This window comes from Seriola lalandi, unplaced genomic scaffold, assembly GCF_002814215.2.
Source record: "Seriola lalandi dorsalis isolate HSWRI2012SDOR001 ecotype SW California unplaced genomic scaffold, Sedor1 jcf7180002054689, whole genome shotgun sequence".
NCBI classification, from domain to species: domain Eukaryota; kingdom Metazoa; phylum Chordata; class Actinopteri; order Carangiformes; family Carangidae; genus Seriola; species Seriola lalandi.
In genome coordinates, this window is record NW_019525242.1 from 1,221,139 (window position 1) to 1,243,520 (window position 22,382).

Genomic DNA, 22,382 nt, shown 5'->3' on the forward strand with positions numbered 1-22,382 from the left:
ATATTTTTAATTATTCATCGGTCATGTCACACAGCTCATCATTCTCTGTGGTTAACCATCCTCCACACACCCTTCCGCTGCAACCCAGCGTAAAGACAGTAAGCTGTCAAACCACTTATACTGAAGTATTTGGGAAATTATACTGGCATGCAACTTTACCTTATCTTAAAGCCTGAGGTTAGAGTTTGATGCTATGACCTAATTTCTTCCCCCGACCAGTAAAAAAGAAAATTTCTCAGCATAGAGCGCCACGGGAAGCAGAGTACTAAAAGTTGTCTTTCCATCCCACCTCAGCAGATGGAGCACAGCCCGAGCTCTTCATCTTCAATGAGTTGTGCGCCCTAAAGGACGAGCCAGGGCCTTGCAAGGCCATTAAGGACAGATTCTTCTTCAATGTCGACACGGGGCTCTGTGAGCTGTTTGAGTATGGAGGCTGTGGGGGAAACGACAACAACTTCGAGACCTTGGAATCATGTGAGGAAATGTGCGTTGTCTCAGGTGAGTCTGACAGATGTTTTTACAGATTCACAAATATAACTATCTTAAAGTTGCAGCAACAGTGAACGCAAGACACCAACATCACTGATACAAAGGGATACAAAAGAATTGTTTATTCTCACATTACATAAAACAAAGATTTATTATAGCTTTGCATTGTTATGATGTTGTTGGCAAAGGATCAGTTTTGTTTTTAAGGACTGTTCCTCATTAGACTTTATTGCCACCTTGGGCATAAAATCCTATTACAAAGTCATTTTGTTGGTATGCGGCTGGAATGGAACATTGCCAGAACATTAATTCTCAACAGCTTTCCTCAAGGCATCTGGTAAACAAAAAAAAGGCCACTTTTAAGAGAGGCAGGCAGTCAGTACTGTATAATTTATGCGTTACACATACTAAATTGATGATAAGTTGAAATGATATATTTAATAACTGAACAATAAGATTTCTCAATTCTCATGTCAGAGGGTGGGCCATTAGACTGAAAATTGATTTTAAATGTTCTTAAACTCACTTTGTATTATCCATCATTTTAAATGGAATACTTTATCAAAACACAGCAACCACAAGATGGTCACATGGCCAGCTTGAGAAGTATGGTGACCTTGTGGTTAAATATAGAAAATGTCCTATAGAGAGGCAAACACTACCACTGTGTGTCCATCTACAGCCATGTTGTGACAATATGATCACTCATTGCAGTCCCAATTCAGGGGCTGCATCCTTCAGAGGCTGCATTTGAAGACTGATTGCATCCCATTTTGAAGGCTCCTTCAAGTTGTATAAAATGATATTAAGTTTATATGGCAATAAGCAGCACCGTCAGAGACCCTGAAGATTACAATTTTAAATGTAAGTATGGGTTTCAGCTCAGTTGAACAGCAAATGATACGAGTATTAAAAAAAAACAAATAAAAAACAAGGGCCTTAAAACCCCAAGTTTTAGTAAAAAGAAAGTTGCATGTTTTCAAGGTTGCTAGACGACAGGAGCGGCGAGAGGCAAGACCGTTTTCGGACTTCGGCCTTCATGGTCTGAAGGATGCGGCCCCTGAATTGGGACACAGTTACAGTTTGCTAAGCCCTTCTTGGTCACTGTTGCTATGCAAGTCAGGCTTGGAATTCAAGTGCAGCAAAAATATTAATCTCAGTTTATTTCAACCTTTATTTGTACATCACCATTTCATAGAAAAGCAGTCAGAGTGCTTTAAATGCTAAAATATGAGCATACACACACATGTACACAAATATAAGAAAAGTACCTCCATGTATACATACAGGCATGTATACATGCTAAAGAGCTGTTTGAAGACCAGAATAATGTGGTCTGATGTTTTTCTCTTCCCAGTTAGAACTTAGACATTTCTTAACTGATAAAAGGTGACTTAAGTGATGCTATTGTGATATGAGTCCAGAAACTAAGTTCACCAATCATAAGTAGGCTTTAGTATGCCATTTATTTGCTTGTTTTTAATGACCATGACTGCAAGTAATCACAGACCAGCTGCCTACGAGCTTTAGCACCCACACCCAGAAGCTCAGTTTTCTCCTTATTCAGCTGTTGGACATTTACAACCATCCAGTCGTTCATTTCATCCAAACTGTTGATTACAAATCATTGTGGAACAGTGAGATAAGAAGCTGTGTAACATCTGCATAACTTAAAGCTAATTTTTGCTAATAATGTAGTCAAGGTGAAGCCTAGAAGTTGAAAAGTAGAGGTCCTAGTATGGATCCCTGTGTGACCCTGCACAGCATATCATGCTTCCAAGTGTGGCAATGAAATTCCAATTATGCAGATAAGAAGTTTTAAACGCAAGGTGAGAGGAGTCCGCCCATATCAGAATGTGGTCACCGTCAGCAAACAGGTGGCAATCGCTTCAGTACAGCCAATAAAAGGTTTTATTATGCAGTTAGATTAGTTATCATTTGGAAATAATTCATCAGCCAAGTATGCAAACATAGCACTAAGGAGGGAGGAGGGTGTATCAAAAAGTGAAGTATACATAATTAACATAATGCATGGATGGTTGCCTGTGTTTACATCAGTAGTGTTTTTGTGCATGTGTACTGTGTGTTTGTCAGTATTAATCTGTGTCTATGAATCTGTTTGTGCTGCTTGAATAATGCAGGAAAGTGTGAGCATTCAACTAAGACTTGCTGTAAAAGATCCTGATTGGTGCAATTAGAGTGAAATGAAATACGTAGCTAAAAATAGTTTTCCCCACTGGATTCTGAATGGGCGGGGAGAATAGCTTCTGTGTGGCAGTGTTCCCAGGTAAGTGATGAGTTCCAAATGCAGATGAAAACATGTAGACATTTGCAGGGATTCTGTTTATTTTCTCTCACAGCACCCTAAAACACTGTAGTTAACATCCCCGCCACACATAGTTTGGATTACAACTGAAATATGCTTCTGTAAATTAGTTACGTTGGTGATATGTATGTTTTTCAATTTGTTATATTACAAAACGCTGATGTCAGTTACTCTAATCAAAGACGACTGTCAGAGATGAGTAGATTATAAGAGGGGCAGAGATATGAAGACACGACATTTTCATTCCACGTTGTTGTTAAATGGAAAGATTTACTCAGCGATCATCATCATTATAATCCCTTCTCCTTCGTGTAGAACAGAGCTGAATGCCACAAGTTCAAACATGTTATGTGGAAACCTTTCTCTGTTTGTGGTGTGGCATGACTGTGGTAAAAGGATATACACACAACAATGCGAAATTACACTGCATGTGACACGCAGCATTGAATTTGATGTTTTATTTCAGTGGCAGAGCAGCTGAGGAGATGACAAAGCAGAAGGATAAATGTCACTGTAAACTGTGTGTGCTTGACAATGACTAAGAGAAGGATTCATTGATCTTTGCTTGGTGAAACCTGAGTGCGGTCTTGACAGTGCAGGAATAAAATGCGTCATCGTGTTAAGTGGGATCTCAGTTATGTATCATAAAACTGCTGCTCTTGAAAAGCAATCAAAGTTTAAACAATTAGATCTTTCACACCTGGGAGTTCAGTTTATCCACAGTAAAACCAACTGTCTTAGTTCAAAAGCTCTTCAGGTGAGTGGAAGATTGCTGAGATACTTGTGTGAAAAACACTGCATGCCCACAAAAAGAAACTTGAGAATGGTAATGGAACACGTTACGTATGTATATAATGCTGTCTGTGGCAAACAACACACCTTTAAAGGCGATGTAAGTGATACTGGAGCAAGACAGTAAAATAAATACACCCCTCCCTGCAGTGCGCCGCCAGAAGCTCTGCCTCTCAAATTAATGGGCCTGCATTGCCAAGGCAACGACACAATGGCGGAATCCACAGTGTCTTATATGATGTGGAAGGTGGATACTCTTTCTCAACAAACCTTGTAATATAAAATGTCATCAAACAAATGACATGTAAGCAAACATCCAAAACACAATGTAGTAAAAAGTAGCGAGAGTTTAAATTGTTTTTACAAAACTACATTGACAGAAGAGAGGACAGGTTTGCTGCTAAGCAAACAAGTTAGTTAATGTTAGCGTTTCAAATTCTACACCTCACCAAATAAATCCACTGTAATAGCAAATTGGTGATTTTATTTTGTTTTAGCACACAGTGGCTACAGTTCCTGCTGCAAAGCTCACATGCAGAGAGGATGAGACAGTTTCCCTGGACTGAATTTCTTCGGCAGTCTGACCGTGCAGTATCCACCATTGGAACGGGGCTCTTTGCCCTTGCCTGATTGTACCACCTCTTTTTCAGTTTTTGTTCTTCTGACCTTCTCTGCTTTGGCTATACCTCAGCCATCTCCTCTTTGTGAAAATGCATTTAGTATCTGCACATGAACAGGAAGCTAGCGGACCATGAGGAGATGTTTGCATGTGTATTAGATTAGAATCACATTTCTAAAACTCAAGCTTGTGTGCTTAACATGAAATATGCCCTCGCATGCATGGCAATAAAACATTCTGTGGTGTGACAAAGTTTTGCCCACTGGCAGTAACCTTCACCTTCTTATTGCATGTCACAGGATGCATTAAACAATCAGACAAGAGGATCATGAATGAGTTAACATCCTGCAGGCATCGCCTTATACACACATTTAATGTACATTCCTCTGTCATCACGCAAAAAAATCTGCACTGTAAAGACAAATCTGGAGCTGCTGCATCTTCAGCTCCAGCTGATCCAAAGCTGACATTTAATAAACCTGCTTGGACAGAAATGTGAAGTTGACAAGTTAGCATGGTGTCAGCGGTTAAAGTTGGTCTGTCTGCAAAGTCTCACTCATGTAAGAAACTTGCTGCTTTTTGATCGTAAAGAAAATTACATTGCATTAAGCACAGCAATAAAACTTGGCATGGCATTTAAAGGACACTTTAACAACTATTTTTATTGGTTTGGTTTGGTTGAACAAAAAAATGCATGTTGCTGTATAGCATGACACCTAGTGGTTGCTTTTATCTAAATTGAATCACACTTCCATGAGCGGATCTATTTTTCCTGTGCTGGGTGGTGACTTTGGTTTAATAGCCAAAGTCAAAACTACAATGGAAAGGAATAAAATGTCCCCCCCCAATTGCATACTAAGTACTCACTCAAAGCAGCTTTATACAATGTAGTTCACACTGGAAATATTATGGGGGAACTTTGAGGTGTATTATGTTTGTTGTTACCAACTGTGTTAGCAGTTATCACACCAAAGCTGACCAGCTGTTTTCTAAAAATATACATATACATATAACAGTTTTCAGGGTTGTTAATATCAAAACATCTCTGAAAGTGGGTTGAATTCAACATTTCCATAAGTGATAACATAGCTGCTGTTACAGGCACCTGCAGAGATATTTCTCTTCTGTGAAAGTAAACACAGCACATGGGGCTGTAGATGACTGTGCCATATTCAGAATGAGATATTTCGGGTCTGAGAACAGCATGTTAACTTAACCGTGATAAACTGGCACAGACTCAAGCACACTGGGAGAGGATCTTAGGAAAGATGCTAACCCAGCCACAACACAGGTATCCAAACAGAAAGACTCCCAAAGGGCCAAATATGCGCTTCTAGTGACTCCACCAGACGCTCTGTCTTTCCAGCAGAGACACAGAGAGCCAAAGAATAGCTGCTCCTGGCTGGGTATCTCGGTTTACAACCACTGTAGGTAAGCAGTGTCCCCATACTCCCAGACACTGTGTGTCTCATATAGTAGTTTGCCCTGTTCCTTTGTTGCATTTTTAATATATATATATATATATATTTAATATACTGGGAGAGACAGTTCTTGCATAATTGGTGTGTGTACTTACACTTTAACTGTAGGATAAACAATCAGTATGAATTCATGCATTCATGCGTTGATTATTGAGTGCATTCTTGATGGACACTATTGTTGCTGAATGTCATATTCAAAGGAAATGGAGGAGATGCTCATAACTGCAAAAAAATAATAAAGAATAATTGCAGGTGGGAACAGGAAGATTTAGGAAGTTAAAAAAGAAAAGTTTTAAATCTTTTTCTCTTTTTGTAAAGTTTAGTGCATTTCTAAAACTGCATATTGTATCGTTGCTTGTTAGTGTAAAGTATAAAGTACTCACTTACCCAACTGATGGGTCACTACACAGTCATGCTGTAAAAGTTTCCAAAGATTCCAAATATGTCCGGCTGAAATGTGAGGAAATTTTGCACGGCACATGTAGAATATTTTACATTTGAATTAATGGTGCAGCCATAAAACTACAAAGTCCTGGGAATATGTTATTCAGGGTAAATGTCATAGACCTTTAAGTTACAGCTGCAATATATGTGATGACACAGTCAAATAGTGTGGAATAAGATGATTTTTTCCAACCTTAAAGCTGCAGTGCTTATGGAAAAAAAGAAAGGGGAAGACTGTGCTGCAGAAACAGGATAGTACAAAGATTAGTTTGTAGTTCATATCATCAGTATGCAGTATGGAATAGGCACACAGCTATATTTTACAAACAACAGGCATGAGTGTGATCACTGCAAACAAATGAAGCCATTAATTCCTAATAAAATTAGGTAGCCTACAGCTGAATTAATGTGATATTGATCCTATCTGGCTTATTAAGTCTAATGCATTTGTAAATTAATTTAAAGTGAAACTAAATTAACAGCCGTCTAATTTTCACTGATCAACACCACCCATGAATAGTTTTTAGTGCGCTGTAGCATAGCCATGTTTGACTGTCTCTAACCTTGTACACTATAATGTTAAATGTTTGTTTGAAGGGATACACTCATGAAATCTTAACCTTAACTCTATGCTTCAGTGTTGCAACACCAGCAAGTGGTTGAGGTTGGACTTTTCCAGGAGGGATTGTATTTAACAGCTCCAGACATTTGAAAATGTCACCACACTTCTATCTTACAGAAAGCAGTGCTCACGGGTTAATGTGTTTTGGTGCACTGCATGTCATTTTATCCATCCTGTGCAGCAGACATTTTAATTCTCACAAACAGTAACCGCGACGAAAAATGCTAAATGATACGGTCTTATTTAAATTACCCCGATGATCAGTTAGCTGTGTCTTCTCACGTTTCTTACAAGTGAACAGCAGCCGTGGACAGCTTAACAAGACTGTTCTTGTAAAGGTCACAAACCAATAGTAGGAACATTCTGGCTTACTGTCTGAGATACTTTTTTTTTTTTTGTCTCTGCAGCTTAGCAAAGGCTTTCACTTTCTAGCCCCAATGTTTTACTGAAACCACAATGAGTCATAGCTTTTATGCCCTAAACTCTTCCTTTGGTCTGGGTTCCCTTTTATAGCTCTGCTTGAAGAGGTCAGAGACACAAACGCAGTGTTTCTCTGTGACAGATGAACTTTTTTTGTCCTTGGCTCAGGGCTTATGCTCAGTCAGTGAGCACAGACAATGGTTAAAAAAAAGTAAGCAAAAGAAAATTGGTAGACAAACTAACGGCAGAAACAATATGATGTTGCTGGATGTAGTAGAAACGTGTCAAGAAAATCTGTAATGTAAAAATATTATATAATATATATATATATATATGTTTCTTTGCATAATGTGATGGTTTTGGGTTATTAACTGGACAAAGAAACCTTCAGGAAATTGTCATCTTCATTTAACCTAGCATGATATATTATTGGCCATATTGTTGACGGACTAATTTATAGAATGATTGTTAGTCGCAGCCGTATTACAGATGAGTATAATCTCAAAAATAATTCAGCCTTTGCCATTCATGCAGATGATTTCTGACATCTAATTTCTCTGCTGAGGTAACACACACATTCCCCTCCTAAGAGCTCAGCCTTCAAACATAGACCTTTAACTCCCTGTGACATTGGTGCTTCCCACAAACTAGATTTATGTAGCACTTTACAATACGCAAACAGTAACATCGCAATAGTAATTGTTTGGAACATGGATTGGCTGACATTGCTGCTGAGGTCAGAGTCTTTCTGTAGGATTGGATTACATCTGTCTCCATCCAGTGGCCACTGTTGTTTTTGTGCCTGAGTTAATTTATTTTGTTTAAATTTCTACTCCAGTAGAGTTCAGTTGTCTTTTCTTTTTATTGTCCAAAGACGGCCTCACCAAGACCGTGTCAGCAGATCTAAAGGCAGAGTAACAAAGACTTTTCAAAATATGTTGAAATATATTGGAGAAAATTGAAGGAAGAACTAAGCAGTGAGGAAAGCAGCTGTGCAGAGATAAGGGAGGCATGGGGTGATACAAAGTGTAGTCTAAACATTGTTTGTATTCAATAGATTCATTGTGCACTGTCCTAAAATCTCATCGTTCTCATCTTTCTGGGTATGACACTGAAAAGGGAGGAAATATGAAAACCAACATGAAAATAATTTTTTTTCATTCACAAACCAGACTACCTCTAAAAATCCTCTGCAGCCATCTGAAAGGTTGAAGTCTGTTTTGCTGAAATACTGAGGTTCTCTTTGGAGAGCAGCCAAAACCCCTCTGGAATGGTGGACTGTTTGATTCACACCCAGCACTTGAAAAAAAAAAAAAAAAAGAGTCTGACCGATAATTCTCCTCAAAACACAAATCACCTATTCCACCTTCACAGCTTTAATAGAGAATTTATTTTGTTTCTGAATAATTCATCACTGCATTGCTCAAGAGAGGGTGCTAGACTACCCTTTGACACGTCTCCTTCCCCACGCTTTTAAGCCAAAGTCACCCCGTAAAATGTATTTAGATGTTACAATGATAGCATTTTAATCATGGCCAGCCCTCAGTGAAGTGTGCTTATAAAAGGACTTAAGAGATAAAACAAACAGAGAGTGTGGAACTGGTGCAAGACATCCTTTTATCTCAGAAGTCCTCGGCTGCTGGGACACAGTAGGTGCAGACACTTAGCAGCGTTTATTTTTACACAAGTCAAACGTCTCTACAGATTTTTAATTTGGCCTCCTGCCAGTGTGACTGATTTTGTTTTGTCAGCTTGTTAACCAGCAAATCACACAGTCTGGTCAGCTAATACCCACCATCTTGTTGTAAACCCACGATGGCTGAATGTCTTATGAAAAAGTGTGCTTATTCATTTCTTTGACTTTTATGACTCTCATACAAGTCTGGTAAATGTAAGACTGCAGCCAGCTGCTTGTGAACTTAAAGGTGGAGTAAGTGATTCTAATCTAATACACTTTTAGTCAAATTCAGTTAATATCTCCTCATGGTCCACTGTCGGTCTGTTCTGTGTGTGTGCTGAAAAGAAATCTGGTATTCCTACACAGCCCTGGCTCTGTAAATGGGAAATAAACAAAGTGGCTCTGACTGAGTAACGCAGCACGAGTTCAGCCAAGAGAAGAGGAGTGATGAGGCAAATGGGGCAGTGGGGAGCGAAAGACGGTAAATCTGGCACATGCTAATGGATAGTGCCAATTTAAGGATTACTAGGGGAGGGAGAAGGAGTAGTCTACCCTTCTGTCACTGCCAGACCTAGTGGGGTTCTGAATGGGACTGATTGGGACTGCAGACAATAGACCACCGGCAATGTTAAGGAATGTGCTCTGGCGAAGGCATGGCAGTGGTGTATCTCCACAACTGGCTGGGAAAGAAATTTAGCCCAGGGCTTATTTGCTGGGACTGGTCAGCACCCTGATTGACAGGCACACAAAGAGGGCTGAAAAGGCTACAACAGAGACTCACAGGGCAGGTAGGAATTTCAACAGCTTTATGGCTGTTTTGGCGGTCCAATGGCCAGTCTGACTATGATGGAGAGACCACTGAGAGTTGAAAGCTTTGTTTCTTTTTTTGCATGTTAGCTTTGCAGCTGCAAGTATACCTGATGTTTGCTGTCCTGCCGTCTGCTCTGTATCATGATATTTGTCCAGACACAGTGTGAAGAGTTTTGTAGTCACAAAGACCTAAAAACACAAGTTCACAAGCTTTCCGATAAAACAATGTTTCAAACTTTTAAAGATTTTTAAAAGACACTAATGATGTAGCCTGTCTGATCTCGATAGATAGACTGTTCCACAGTTTGGGGGCTCTAACAGCAAAGGCCCAGTCACCTTCAGACACCAGCCGAGACTGAGGAATAACCAGCAGATATTTACATGTTATAAGATTTTCTTTTGCTTCAACTATGACAAACAGCATCAACTTCCACGTCATATAAGACACTCTGGATTTTTTGCCATTGTGTTGTTGCCTTGGCAATGCCTGGTGGGGGGCGCTGATGGGAGGTGTATTTCTTTTGCTGTTACGTGGAAATATCAATAGTCTTCTCTAGAATCTCTTACTCTACCTTTAACTTAGCACAAATCCTGGAAACTTGGAAACAGCTAGTCTGGCTAATCCACCTACCAGCACCACTGAAGCTCACCAGTTAGTATATTTTTTCTCAATTGTTTCTCATTCCTCATAAAAATGACAATTAATCATTTTACGTCAACATATTTCTTCAACATTAAATTGTTTGCTTTGTTAAATCAGCTATGTATACTTACTTCGTTAACAAACCAAAAGCCAAAACCCTCTGGAGCTGTTTCACAAGGAACTGTTCATTTAGCTCGTACATGTAACTTTTAGCCAATAATTCCATAATTAAATTCTGTGTGAAAGATATGACCTTTCTTCTTATCATTAGATGAGACAGCCAGCTGTGGTTTGTGATTTACCTACAAAGCACGCAAAATCAGTAATATGTATACTAAACTTGGATTATACTACTATTATACTATTAAATCTTTATTTTATTTTGTTTGGAATATCAGAATATCAGACCTTTATTAATCATTATTAATGAACATACTGGTTAACATTGCTAACAATGGCTATATTTGTATTATTTCTATTGAATGTCATCTGTGATGTTACACTTGAAGACTCAGACTCAATGTAAGAATGAATACATAACATAATATTGTAGTGGACAGATATAGAATTATATGACCAAATGTAAAAATAATAATAATAATACAATCCTCTCAACTATTATGTTTACAGATTATTGATAAATTAATTAAAATATTTTATGCAATCTCTAAATTCATATTTATCCATGTATAAGTAGCTTTAAGGTTGCTAAAATAATATTAGTACAACCTGACAATATCGTATGCATCATCTTGCTTCAGCCCTCTATTGAAATTGAAATACAATTCAAAACCTCAGACTTCACATGCACCAGTCCATGAAATGAAATTTTTCTTTTTGCACTGTGCATCATTTTAGACACAGCACCCAAAAATTACAGACTTGCATATTTGTTATTTTTGGAAACTTTGGATCTCCATTAGAATTTAAAATAAAGTTTTGTGGGTTTGATCAAAGCGTTGGTTCACAGCATGCGTTGTACTGACTAATCCACTGGCGGCTCAGTGAGGTTTTTATTTCACTGCCTCAACAACTTTTGGACTAAACATTTACAAAGAGAAATGCATCGCAGTTGTTATTTCAAATGTGAATATGTCCCATTTATGTAATCACGAAAAAAGAACTCTTTAGTATCTGGAGTTTTATACACAATGTAAATCATCCATTGGCGTGTGAACCATTCAACCCAGTACACATGCAATAATTGGACACACACTCTCAACTTTGCTGTTGAAAAATGTTGATAAGCTCATCACAGCTTGTCAGGTTGCACCTGTGTTGGTTGACAATGCCAAAAGAAGTCTGTCCAAAACAGAACCAGTCCGCTTACAGACTCAAGTCAAGCATGAGCCTGTCGCTAGCTTGTAAGTTTTTTGGGGTTTTGTGACAGCTTATTCAAATGAACAGCAGGGTTCCACAAAACCCTCCACAACAACTCTGCTGCTTTTGCAGTCGAGTGCTCCGCACTGTAGAAGGTGATGCTGTTTAAAGTAACAAATCTCTGATTAAAGAAAATACAATGTACAAATTGCATTCTGAGATCTGAAGTACAAATAACTTTTAAAATGTATTTACTTCCCATAGCTCAAAGGTTGGATTAAAGCTAGACAAACAGAATCTTACAGTGAAAGTTGCAGGATTTAGATGAGCATCAAACTGTCGCCAACAACCACCAGGGCCATATCCCAGTGCTCCAAGACCCAAGGGTGATAAAATATATGATAACTGCTGAGAAGTGAAACAGAGGGAGTGGGAGTTGATGTAACAGGTAGAGACGATATGACAGGAAAGAAAAGCATAGACATGGCAGGGGAGGAGATATGGTTCACTAGGGACAAGGCAACATAAGGACATTCTTGGTGCAAGTGGTGACTTATCAGTTTGCAGAGGAAGACTGGGGGGGTGGGGGCCTGAATCTGAGAACCTGACTGGAGTGGAAATGTCATGTAATCTCTGGGGAGACAGGAGGTGAGCTAGCTGTGATTGAATGGACAGTGATTGCAAGGGTGATGTCCTGCAGTTCCTTTATTGCACCTCATGCTGTACAGGCTTGGAGCAGGTATGTCTTCCCTGCCTTTGTTTTTATTTTCAACACATTTCATTGGACTGAATCGTACTCAGCGTTCTCTTTCAAATGTGTCATTCACTGCTCAAGGCCTTACATCATACATACTGTATGTGAGCAAAAAACTACCACTGGCTTTGTTGCAATATATTCCATATTTTAAAAAGCACAATTTAGACGCCTTCATTGCAAAACTGAAATTTCAACTGAGGCAGGGAAGTACATCATGTTTTTCTTGTATTTTGTTTTAATTTTAATTTTTTAAGGGAAGTTGATTTCACAGTCATTGGAGCTCTGTGGTCAGAACAACAGTAAGAACAAAGTAAGAGAGAATAAGAACTATGAGAGTAAACAGAAAAGTAACAGTTCAATGCAAAAAAAACTGAAGATGATGTTAAATAATGTAGACTGCAGAAGCCTGTTTGGTGCTTCTGTTTGACTCAGTCTCTCTGTCTTGGTCAAACAAACCCACCATGAAAGAAAGCTGAATTTTTTTTTGTTAAATAACTGAGGAATGAAAGTCATAAATTTCAGACCAAAGTTGAATATGGAGTAAAAACTGCTGACTGTAATGCACTGTAAAGAAACACACATTTACTATTCATTAGTTCATAATTAATTGATTCTTTTCTTGGTTTCTTATATATTTTCCCCCCTCTTCTTTTCTAGAGGACAAGAACCCGTGTCATTTGCCAGAGGCTCCTGGTCCTTGTCGAGGACTGGTGAAACGCTACTTCTTTGACAGCAAGACTCAGCAGTGCAAGCATTTCTTTTATGGTGGCTGCTTTGGCAATGCCAACAACTTCAGGAGCATGGCGAGGTGCCAGGCGAAATGTCAGAACCCAGGTAGGCCCAGGTTGAAGTATTGTACTTTTTCTCTAAAGACCGGTGTTAGGTTCTATTCAAATTCAAATATAAAATCTAGAGGGTTCTTGTGTTCAGCTGTTCTAGAAGAAAAGTCTAGAAGAAAAGTTGCAAGTTCAGCATCGAACGTTATTGTCTCCAGTGTTGGAAAACTCATTCCCTCTGTTTCTATCACATCTTTTCTTCTACTGAAATTAGCATGCTAACCAGCTAGCCTCGGCCCGTCTCGTAATACTGTGGTGCAATAGTGAGTTACTGTAGCGTCCAGTCTGCCCTGGTTTCAACATTAGAAGATGAGGAAGTAGCACTGATAAGGGCATATTATAACCTCCAGTCTTGTAAATACAGTGATGGCTGTAGCACCACTTGCTTCTAGCACAAAACTACGTTTGGTGGGAGAGAAAAATTACATACAGCACCTTTTAAAAGAGGGGTCGATGTGAAGCAACCTGACGCAACATTTGTAATTATAGTTAATCCCATTTTCAGCTTGTCATTGTAAGTTCTTTAATTTGACTAAACAGAAATAATTACTTTCCCACCCTTATCTCACAGCAGTATGCAGTGCAGAGTGTCATTTGTATACCTCTGGGTTCATAGACAGCCCAGCCACAACACATCACAGTTGCTGCACAACAAATGAAAACTCATTTCAGAGTGGTGACATAATCAAAATAGTTTTACCTCAGAAAATTAACTTTCAGATGAATTTTAGCTGACCATGAAATCACATTCCACCTTGATTTAGCATTTAAATCGTTTAAAGTCACCAAAGCACACTCAATTATGCCAAACTTAGACACAACTTAGAAGTCATTTAGATGTTGAAATTGTCAGAGAAAATAACGAGCGAGTCGCTCGACTGTGACCAATTCTGTTGACATCCGATGTTGTAGTGAAAATCAATTGGAAAACGTTGTGTGATTTTTTTTTTTATTGTGTTTGTGTTTATGATTGACTCTGTCTGGTTGCATTAGTAGATGATATCTGTTTACAGACCAACACCATTTTTCTAGACTGATACTAATAAAATTAAACTTACTTTGATTATGACTGATCACTGGGATTTAATGAGATTTTATTCTAAATATAGATGCTGTCACAACCCTGGCTCAGAATCGATTGTTTTTAGCTTCATGTTATGTCGAGACTCCTTCTCAGATGTTGATTTTTTTTTTGTCCATATAGTAAAACCCACTAAGGCACCAGAAGTCCACACACAGCCTCCTAGGAAATTTATGGATGTGCAGCCAACCATGCTGACTGGTAAGACTGAATGTACCTCACTGTAATTCTCACTGTACTTCAGCTATATTAGGTCAGTGATCTGTTTCTTGTTGCTCTTGTCTGAAAAATACTAACAGATTTTTTGGAAATGCACTTACTCTTTTGTCTTGAGAGTGAAATGAAAAGTCTCATGTCAGCCCACATGTCTGTGTGTTAAGTCTGAACTGGAGTGGGAGGCGATTAGCCTAGCTTAGCATTCTGGAAGCAGAGTTAAACAGCTACAGCCCACACAAAAGTATACAGATGGATAAACTGTTATTCATCAAGAATATAGATCATTTAGTTCATTAGAGCATTGTACGTGTTTGTAGATGTGTTTTTAAACTTTGGAGAGAGGTGAGCTGCCTGTTTTCCCCCGCTTATTACCTTTATGCTAAACTCATCCCAATCGCATCTAATCACTAATCGCATCCCAACTTTAGTTCTGTACTCGGTTGGCTGCGGTAGTCCGTGTACCGGTGTTACACCGTATTCAGGCACGGACCGATTACGTGACTTGTTCCCTTTTAATAGACTTTAAACCCATTTGGTTCATTTTTGAATGTCAGCGGGAGTACCCACGTTAATTAAATAAAACCAATACGTAGTCAGACACTACAGTTTAAAACTGCAAGTGTCTCCTCCGTGCAGGTGGAGCCTTATCACATGATGACTGGAGGCAAGGCAAATTTTTTTGTATAGCACATTATCGTACACAGAAGTCATTCAATGTGATTAACAGAAATAAAAGAAGCATAAAAAAAGCACAATAGGATAACAGTATAAAAACAGAGATTATAAAATAGATAATATTTAATTAAAGTGCAAGATTAAAAGATTAAATGAAGACGGACGAGAACAGAGCAGTTTTTTAAGGCCAGTTACAATTTGAGTGGATTTGTTTGGGTTTGCAGATCTTAGAGATCTATCGAGCTTGTATACACCGAACACTTCAGAAAGATATTTAGGGCCAAGACCATTTAGTGACTTATAGACAATAAGTGAAACTTTGAAGTCAACTCTGTATCTGATTGGAAGCCAGAGCAAAGACCTGAGAACTGGACTGACATGCTCTCTTTTCTTAGTTTGAGTAAGAAGCTGAACAGCAGCATTCTGAATAAGCTGTAGCTGGCTAATGGTCTTATTTGGTAAACCAGTGAGGAGAGTGTTGCAATAATCAACTCTGGAAGATATGAAGGCATGAATGACTTTCTCTAAGTCTTGATTAGACACAGGGTCTCTTACCGTAGCTATATTTCTGACATGCCAAAATGCAGATGTAGTCATAGCTTTGATGTGGTCACTGAAACTAAGCTCCCTATCCATGATTACACCCAGATTTTTAATATGGGTTCAAGTCTGTAATGCTCTAGACTCCAGGTACATACTAAGTTGCACTATGGATAGTTGACTGACAAGACAGTGGTGGAGAATTTAGTGTCTAAGCAAGAAGTAAAAGCAGTGTTTAAGATTTAAACCAAATATCAAAAAGGGAACCTGATAACATTCATAAGACAATATGCAAATTTTATTATAATATTATAAGTTGGCAGCATCTGGAGGTGACACCTCTCATCTACAGATATTCCAAGCCAACACGTCTTTTCTTGTAAAAATGTCTTGTGTAATCAGTAACACACCACAAGTTTATTACCCACTGAGAGGGTTTCCACATCATGGCATTCCTATTCTGTACTCACTCACATGAGAGGGCTATGGATTTTCTCAGCTCCATCAAGGGAAGAAAGTGAATAAATTTGAACTCAAAATGCTAAAAGTACTTCTTTAAATGACTGATCTCTTGATGTGTTGTGTTTGTTTCTCAGGGGAACTGTCTGTAAGTGAACTTCAAGTGCAACTGAATGACTCTAATCAACAGATAAAAGGTAAGAAATTATGACTGTAAAGGTAGTTCAATGGGTATTTTTAGTGGTGGTCAAGATTAAGTCGAGACAAATACATTAGTGGGTAAGAACTGAGGCTGATTCACTCGGGTTGGTTTAGCCTCAGGTGGAGACACTTCTGCGTGGTTGAAAAATGTTCTTGGTGAGTAGTTTAGGTCAGTCAGAGGCTGATACACACTTGCTCAGTATAGCTAGCTGGCTATAGTTATTGCCAAATTCAGTCAAATTCACATGAATAACATGAGATGAACAAACTGTTTTCAGTCTTAAAAATATCAGAAATGAAACCACTGCAGGGCAAAAAGCCAGAGGCGGTACATGTAGTGTATTACAATTTATCATAGAAATCAGAGCACCAGAAATATGAGACAGATTAACTGGTGTAAGGCATAATTAAATTGATTATCTTGTCATAAGAGCAGAGACCAGTCCATGCTGAATTGTGAAATATGCTTAAACCTCAGTGTAAGTGAATCCAGTTAATCTAATAAACCAGTGTGTACTGCCAATAACTTTTTTTGTGAGAAGAAAAAAAAGAAAAGTCAGTGTGCAGTGGTGCATAGATGGTAGATAGCTCGCAAAATTGATTCTGTCGTGAAAGGCAATGGGCAGAAACAAAGTGCATCAGTGTCTCCTTCCCACAGCCCATTTGTCACATATTCCCACCTACTAATTTTTTGTGTATTAGCAGTGAGGGCACATACATCATGGTTGTCGTGTTCCAAGGCTCTCCTGTGCTGCAGTCGGAGAGCTGAGGCCTGTTTCCCTCCACTCACTCAAAGATTTATAATTTTAAAAATTCAATTTCATTCTTGTCAGAAAATATCAAGAGGGAAAGATTCAGGATGAGTTGGTTTCAGTAATTCTGTCTCCTTCTCAATCAATTTTTATTTGCTGTATTTCTGTGACAAGATCTCCAGCATGTAAAAGAAGCAATACTGGTATGAAATTTAAACTCCTTAGACTAACAATGAATTATTCAGATCTTAAATTACACATATTTAGAAAATAATATTCGGTAATGATCCATGTCAGTAGTAAATATCAGATGATCATGTGTTTCACTGTTGAGCCGAGATTTTGTATCTGAATTTCAAATTCGAAAAAGCTGGAAATTCATCCTTATAGAACTGGTATGAAACGTGAAGTCAGTCTACTAAGCAGATGTTGCCATGGTGAAATCAAAGACTGACATCTTGTGGTTATATGATGATGTACACTCAGTGACAGTGGGAGAAGCTGTACTGTAGAACCATGTGTGTAAATAGCAATGAAATCTAACCATACACTAAACCAGCTCTGGGTCCAAAATACATACATAAATAAATACTACCATGATACTACTACTACTACTACTACTACTACTGTCTGTTGCAAGTAATAATCTACATGTGCCACTATTATAGAATCATTTTGCTTTTGAAACATTCTCTACTATACAGTTTTATATTTGCTGAGGTGAAATCTAACTTGTTTTGCAGAGAAATAAAAGTCACACTACACTTTGGATTTTTAAAGGTCCCATATTTTACACTTCTCCTGTGTTTTATTTGAAGTGTTGATCCATAAGAAGATATATTTGTGGTTTTAAGAACCAAAAACCAGCTTCTCTATGGAGCTCTAGTAACAACACGTCGGTGAGGCAATCAGAAGAGAGGAGACTCTGAGCTTGGGGCATGGCTGGGGCATGACTGAGAGCTGTGACTTCTTTGTTGTGACATCACAAAGTCACAGAAGTCCTGACGGCTGGTTTTAAGGCTCAGTTTCTGAATACAGGCTGTGTGCGTTTCTCTGTGGACTGAGGCATTGATACTTTCACAGTATTAATATAGAATGTAGACCTGCTTTATAATCAAACAACACATGGACATCTGCCTTTATACTATAGAGACCTTTAAGCAGTCTGTGGTTTTGCAGTTAACATTGTGGTTGTTGACAAATATTTCTGAAGTTATATTACAGAAGTCTATCATTGGGTGTGTATTTCCTTTCCTAATTGACCCCAGTTGACCCCAACAAATGAAGTAATGATGAGGAATCCATAGTGTTTACCTATGAAAATCAATGTGCATCATTTGTATGAAAGACTCACTCACTCATGGTTGCTAACAAGCTCTCCTACAGTTGGAGTATGGCTGTTTCTCATCATGAAGAAAGTTACTGAATAAATCAAAGAGGATAAGTTACACAGGCCTGTGGGGAGCCATTACAACAACTCTTACTTTTCAGATCTGTCAATTTAATTCTGAGCGCCTGCAGACACTGGACAAAGTCCAGTCAGACAGAAGCTTAATTTGTGTGTGTATGAGCTCATGTGGAGGTTTAAGCCAAGAAGATGTTGATGAAGTGCTAACAAGCATCATATGCATCCTCTGCCCTCCTCCTCACCCTTTAGTCAAACTGGAATGGATGTTGTCTACTGGAAAGTTGTCTACATATCTCATGATATAATTTAAAGGAAGATGTACAGGATGATGACATATATCATTTTATGTCCTGATCGACAATCAGAACAATTGTTAGTTGCAGCCCCAATTCAAAGCTTTGATATTCTCTGGCTCTTCCTATGATTTTCAGAGTTGAAGCCCAAGGACGTTTGCGGCAGTCCTGTGGACAGAGGAACATGTCGCGGTGCAGAGAAGAGATTTGCATTCAACCCCAACACCAAGAGATGCCAATTGTTTCACTACAGCGGATGCGGGGGAAACGAGAACAACTTCACATCACGCAAACAGTGTATTAAAAAGTGCATTAGGAGCAGAAATGGTATGATTATTTTTAACAGATTGTTTCCTAAAAAGCATTTTTCCATTTTAGGAATAAACACAGGATTCATTACTTAGTGTTGTTTAACTGTAGAAAGCTCATGTACAGTTGGTACAAGTGTAATAATTTTTCAAAAATCGTAGGTTTCTCTTTGTGAAAAATAACTTGTAATCTGTCATCTTCAAGAAAACTGTCCAAAGGAAATCATGAAATTAAAATGCTCTGTTCTGCTGCAGGTCACCTGACGAAGAGGATCCGAATAAGGAGGAAAAACATAGGCAACATCGTTCATCGCTCAGTGTGAACACCTCGCCCTGCATTACATCCTGCACTGCTGTGGAGTCACCTGTATTTATGTCCATATTTTATTCTTAGCTTAACTCATACTGTTGTTTTGTAGTGCAACAACTAATATGTAGAAAACAACTAATTGTGTGCCTGAATTAACTTTGTAGAGACAGGATCATTATCCACATAGTCTCAAATATCTCATTGACAAAAAACATTCTGTATTTGTTTTGCTGATCCAATATAGTGGCTCTCTACATTCATGATTTGCATGTGTGTTCTTTTGTATACAAATATCATTTAATTTTTACAGCTTCAGATCTCTGTTATGAGCACGATATAAACTTTTTACTGTAACTTAAAAAAAAAGTTACAATATGATTTTTGTTGAGCAGCAAAATGACTGCCTCTACTGCATATTGACTGTGTATGTACAGTAACTGATGCTTTTCTGCAGTGATTTTGGTAAAGCTTCACTGTTGTTTATCAAGGTGAAAACAGCATTAGCAGATTAAAGTGGTGGACAACCCTTGTTCCAAGATCAATGACAACAAGAATGCTCTGAAGCGAACACATTAATCTCGAGGACCATATCATTGCAGCTGTAAATCAATATGAACAAGGTAATGACTGCTTTATACTTGTCAAATCAAGCATGACATTTTTTTTTCTTTTTTAATCAATATTATGCAGTTTTATAAATCACTCTTGCATTATTGCTGGTGTTGTTAAGGAAAAACAGAAGGGGGCAGTGTTGTGTAAGGTACATTTTTAGCACTGGCCCTCAACAGTATTTTCTGTACAGTCTTGTTTTGCAGCTGTAAAGAACTGGACTGGATAATAAATTTCCACTGTTGCCTGCCTTCCTTTCCCTAGGTTTTATTTTTTATGACTCCCCATCTGACTTCTGTTTCTAACAATTACAAAGTGCTTCAGTAAAACAACTAAGAAAACAGGCAATATCTGAGATACCACTTTTATTATGGGCCTTACAAGCGAAGCATGTTAAAATCATTGTATGACCCTGATTCGGTTTCTTTCAAAACTCATCTGGACGACTGCAGGGTCAAATCATGAGGGACACAATGTGATTAGTTTGTGTTACTGCAGTGGATTTAAATGAAGATTCTACCATTGCAATAACCGGTACATTTAAAGTCAATGTAACTGTAATGTTCTTGTTATTTCTGAGGTGGATTGAGGAGTTTTACTGGAGTAATGTAAAAGGTAGTTTAAATGTTTCACTGAAAACCCCTTATATAGAGGGTTCTTGGATCACTGAAGTCCAGTATTTTGGATTTGGAGTATGTTTAAATTTGACCACTTAAGGTTTGTTTGACCAGTGAATGAAAAAGTCTTTCTCCACCAGAATGTAATTGCTGTGGAGAAAGCATTGCTGTAGCATTTCGATCTTCATGCCGGGTAATGAAACAAAAAACACAAGTGGAACAGTAGAATTGAAGCTGCACTACACAATAGTGGTTATATTAACAATGGCTCTAATGACTTTATGCAGTGTAATAGTGTCAGACCCAGAGAGAATCATTGCTAACCTCAGCTCCAGTGAGTATTTCATCGTCTTTCAGCTTATTGTGTGGGATGCTGACTGGCAGCCAACAAGCAGTCAGACACTGAGTTACAGGGGAACCAGCATTTAGCTGCTTAAGAGCCAGATATTTCCCTCGGGAGGTGGTGGGGACCAAAACGAGCTAAAAGGAGAACGGATATTGTGCTTACATCAGGCGTACAGAAATACTGCTCAAAAATGAATGCTGATGTTGCTCTTTGTCTGCTGGATATGTAACTGCAAACACCACCATTACTACCTTATTAAGTGATGTGTCAATGCTGTGTTCTTGCTGCTCAAAGTCACCTACAAAAGAAAAATTAGAAAACAAATAATTACAAGTCTTATTGATTAATGTGGATTATATTATTTATATTATGCGTGTTATATTTGTTATTTATGTTGCAGGGAGATCAGGGATGCTGTCTTTCATCATAAACTATTGTTGGATGAGTTATATATGGTCCAAGCAGCCAGGTAACAACTGCATGTTTCAAAACGATTTCTCTCCTGAAGTGTTCATGAGCAAGACACTGCTCAACATGCAGTGACTCCTGCCTCAGGAGAAGGGGAACTGGATTTGCAGTCTGCAGCACATTTAACAATACAAACTGTACTCAAGTCTGTATCCGAGTGTGGGAGTTGAGTGGCAAACCACAGTGTGGATCTGGCCTCGGCTCCCAGGTCCTCAGCTGTAGGCTACAGTGTGATGTAACAGGAAGTAGTGGGTTGCCTCCCAACGTCAACTTGACAGCCGTTTCTGCTGCGCTCATTGAGCGGCGGAGGTCTGCTGTGTTTGGTGCTCCGCGCCGAAGCCGACGACTGAGGACACTTTGGGGATCGCCTTGAGAGTTTTGTTCCAGTTCAAACCCCCGCGCCGCTGTTGGACTTTATCCTCTGGTAGGACGCGCTGACACGGGAGTGAGTGTGAATTGAGTGTGTGTGTGTGTGTGTGTGTGTGTGTGTGCGTGCGATGCGCTGTGGTGTGGTGTGTTGTGTTGTGTAGTGTTACTGCCATGCTTTCTGGGCAATGTGAGCTGCAGCATTGTCGGAGAGAAGCAGTTCAGAGTTGACGGTGCATTTTGTCCATCATCGTTATTTGTGTGTGTGCGCGCGTGCGTGTGTGTGTGTGTGTCGAGGTCATTTATTTCAGCTGTGTCTGTGTGGATTACTGAGCCGAGGAATGTGCATCCGCAGAATACTCTGTTGTGTCCTCAATCCATTATAAACGTCTGAGCGGCAGTGTGAGCATCCGTAAACTGGGTCCGGTTAATCTGCATCGTCCTGCTGTCAGGAGGAAAATGAATGTTTGTGGTGCACGATCATTTAGATGGCATA

General features: G+C 38.8%; 2 protein-coding genes across 3 annotated transcripts in view; both read left to right on the forward strand.

Moving 5' to 3' along the window:
• Positions 1-20,340, forward strand: part of tfpia (tissue factor pathway inhibitor a) — a 45,588-nt gene extending 25,248 nt beyond the window's left edge. The window contains exons 2-7 of one of the 2 annotated variants that reach the window (XM_023423053.2): positions 295-498; positions 13,059-13,235; positions 14,442-14,519; positions 16,346-16,405; positions 19,001-19,189; positions 19,426-20,340. In XM_023423053.2, the coding sequence (XP_023278821.1) occupies positions 295-498; positions 13,059-13,235; positions 14,442-14,519; positions 16,346-16,405; positions 19,001-19,189; positions 19,426-19,493 (776 nt within the window). In that variant the 3' untranslated portion in view covers positions 19,494-20,340. The remainder of the gene's footprint in view (positions 1-294; positions 499-13,058; positions 13,236-14,441; positions 14,520-16,345; positions 16,406-19,000; positions 19,190-19,425) is intronic. The other variant, XM_023423054.2, reaches the window with a different exon arrangement.
• A 1,448-nt stretch (positions 20,341-21,788) lies between these two features.
• Positions 21,789-22,382, forward strand: part of calcrla (calcitonin receptor-like a) — a 30,024-nt gene continuing 29,430 nt past the window's right edge. Inside the window, exon 1 of the mRNA XM_023423173.2 lies at positions 21,789-21,944. The gene's annotated coding sequence lies outside the window, so the exon portion shown is untranslated. The remainder of the gene's footprint in view (positions 21,945-22,382) is intronic.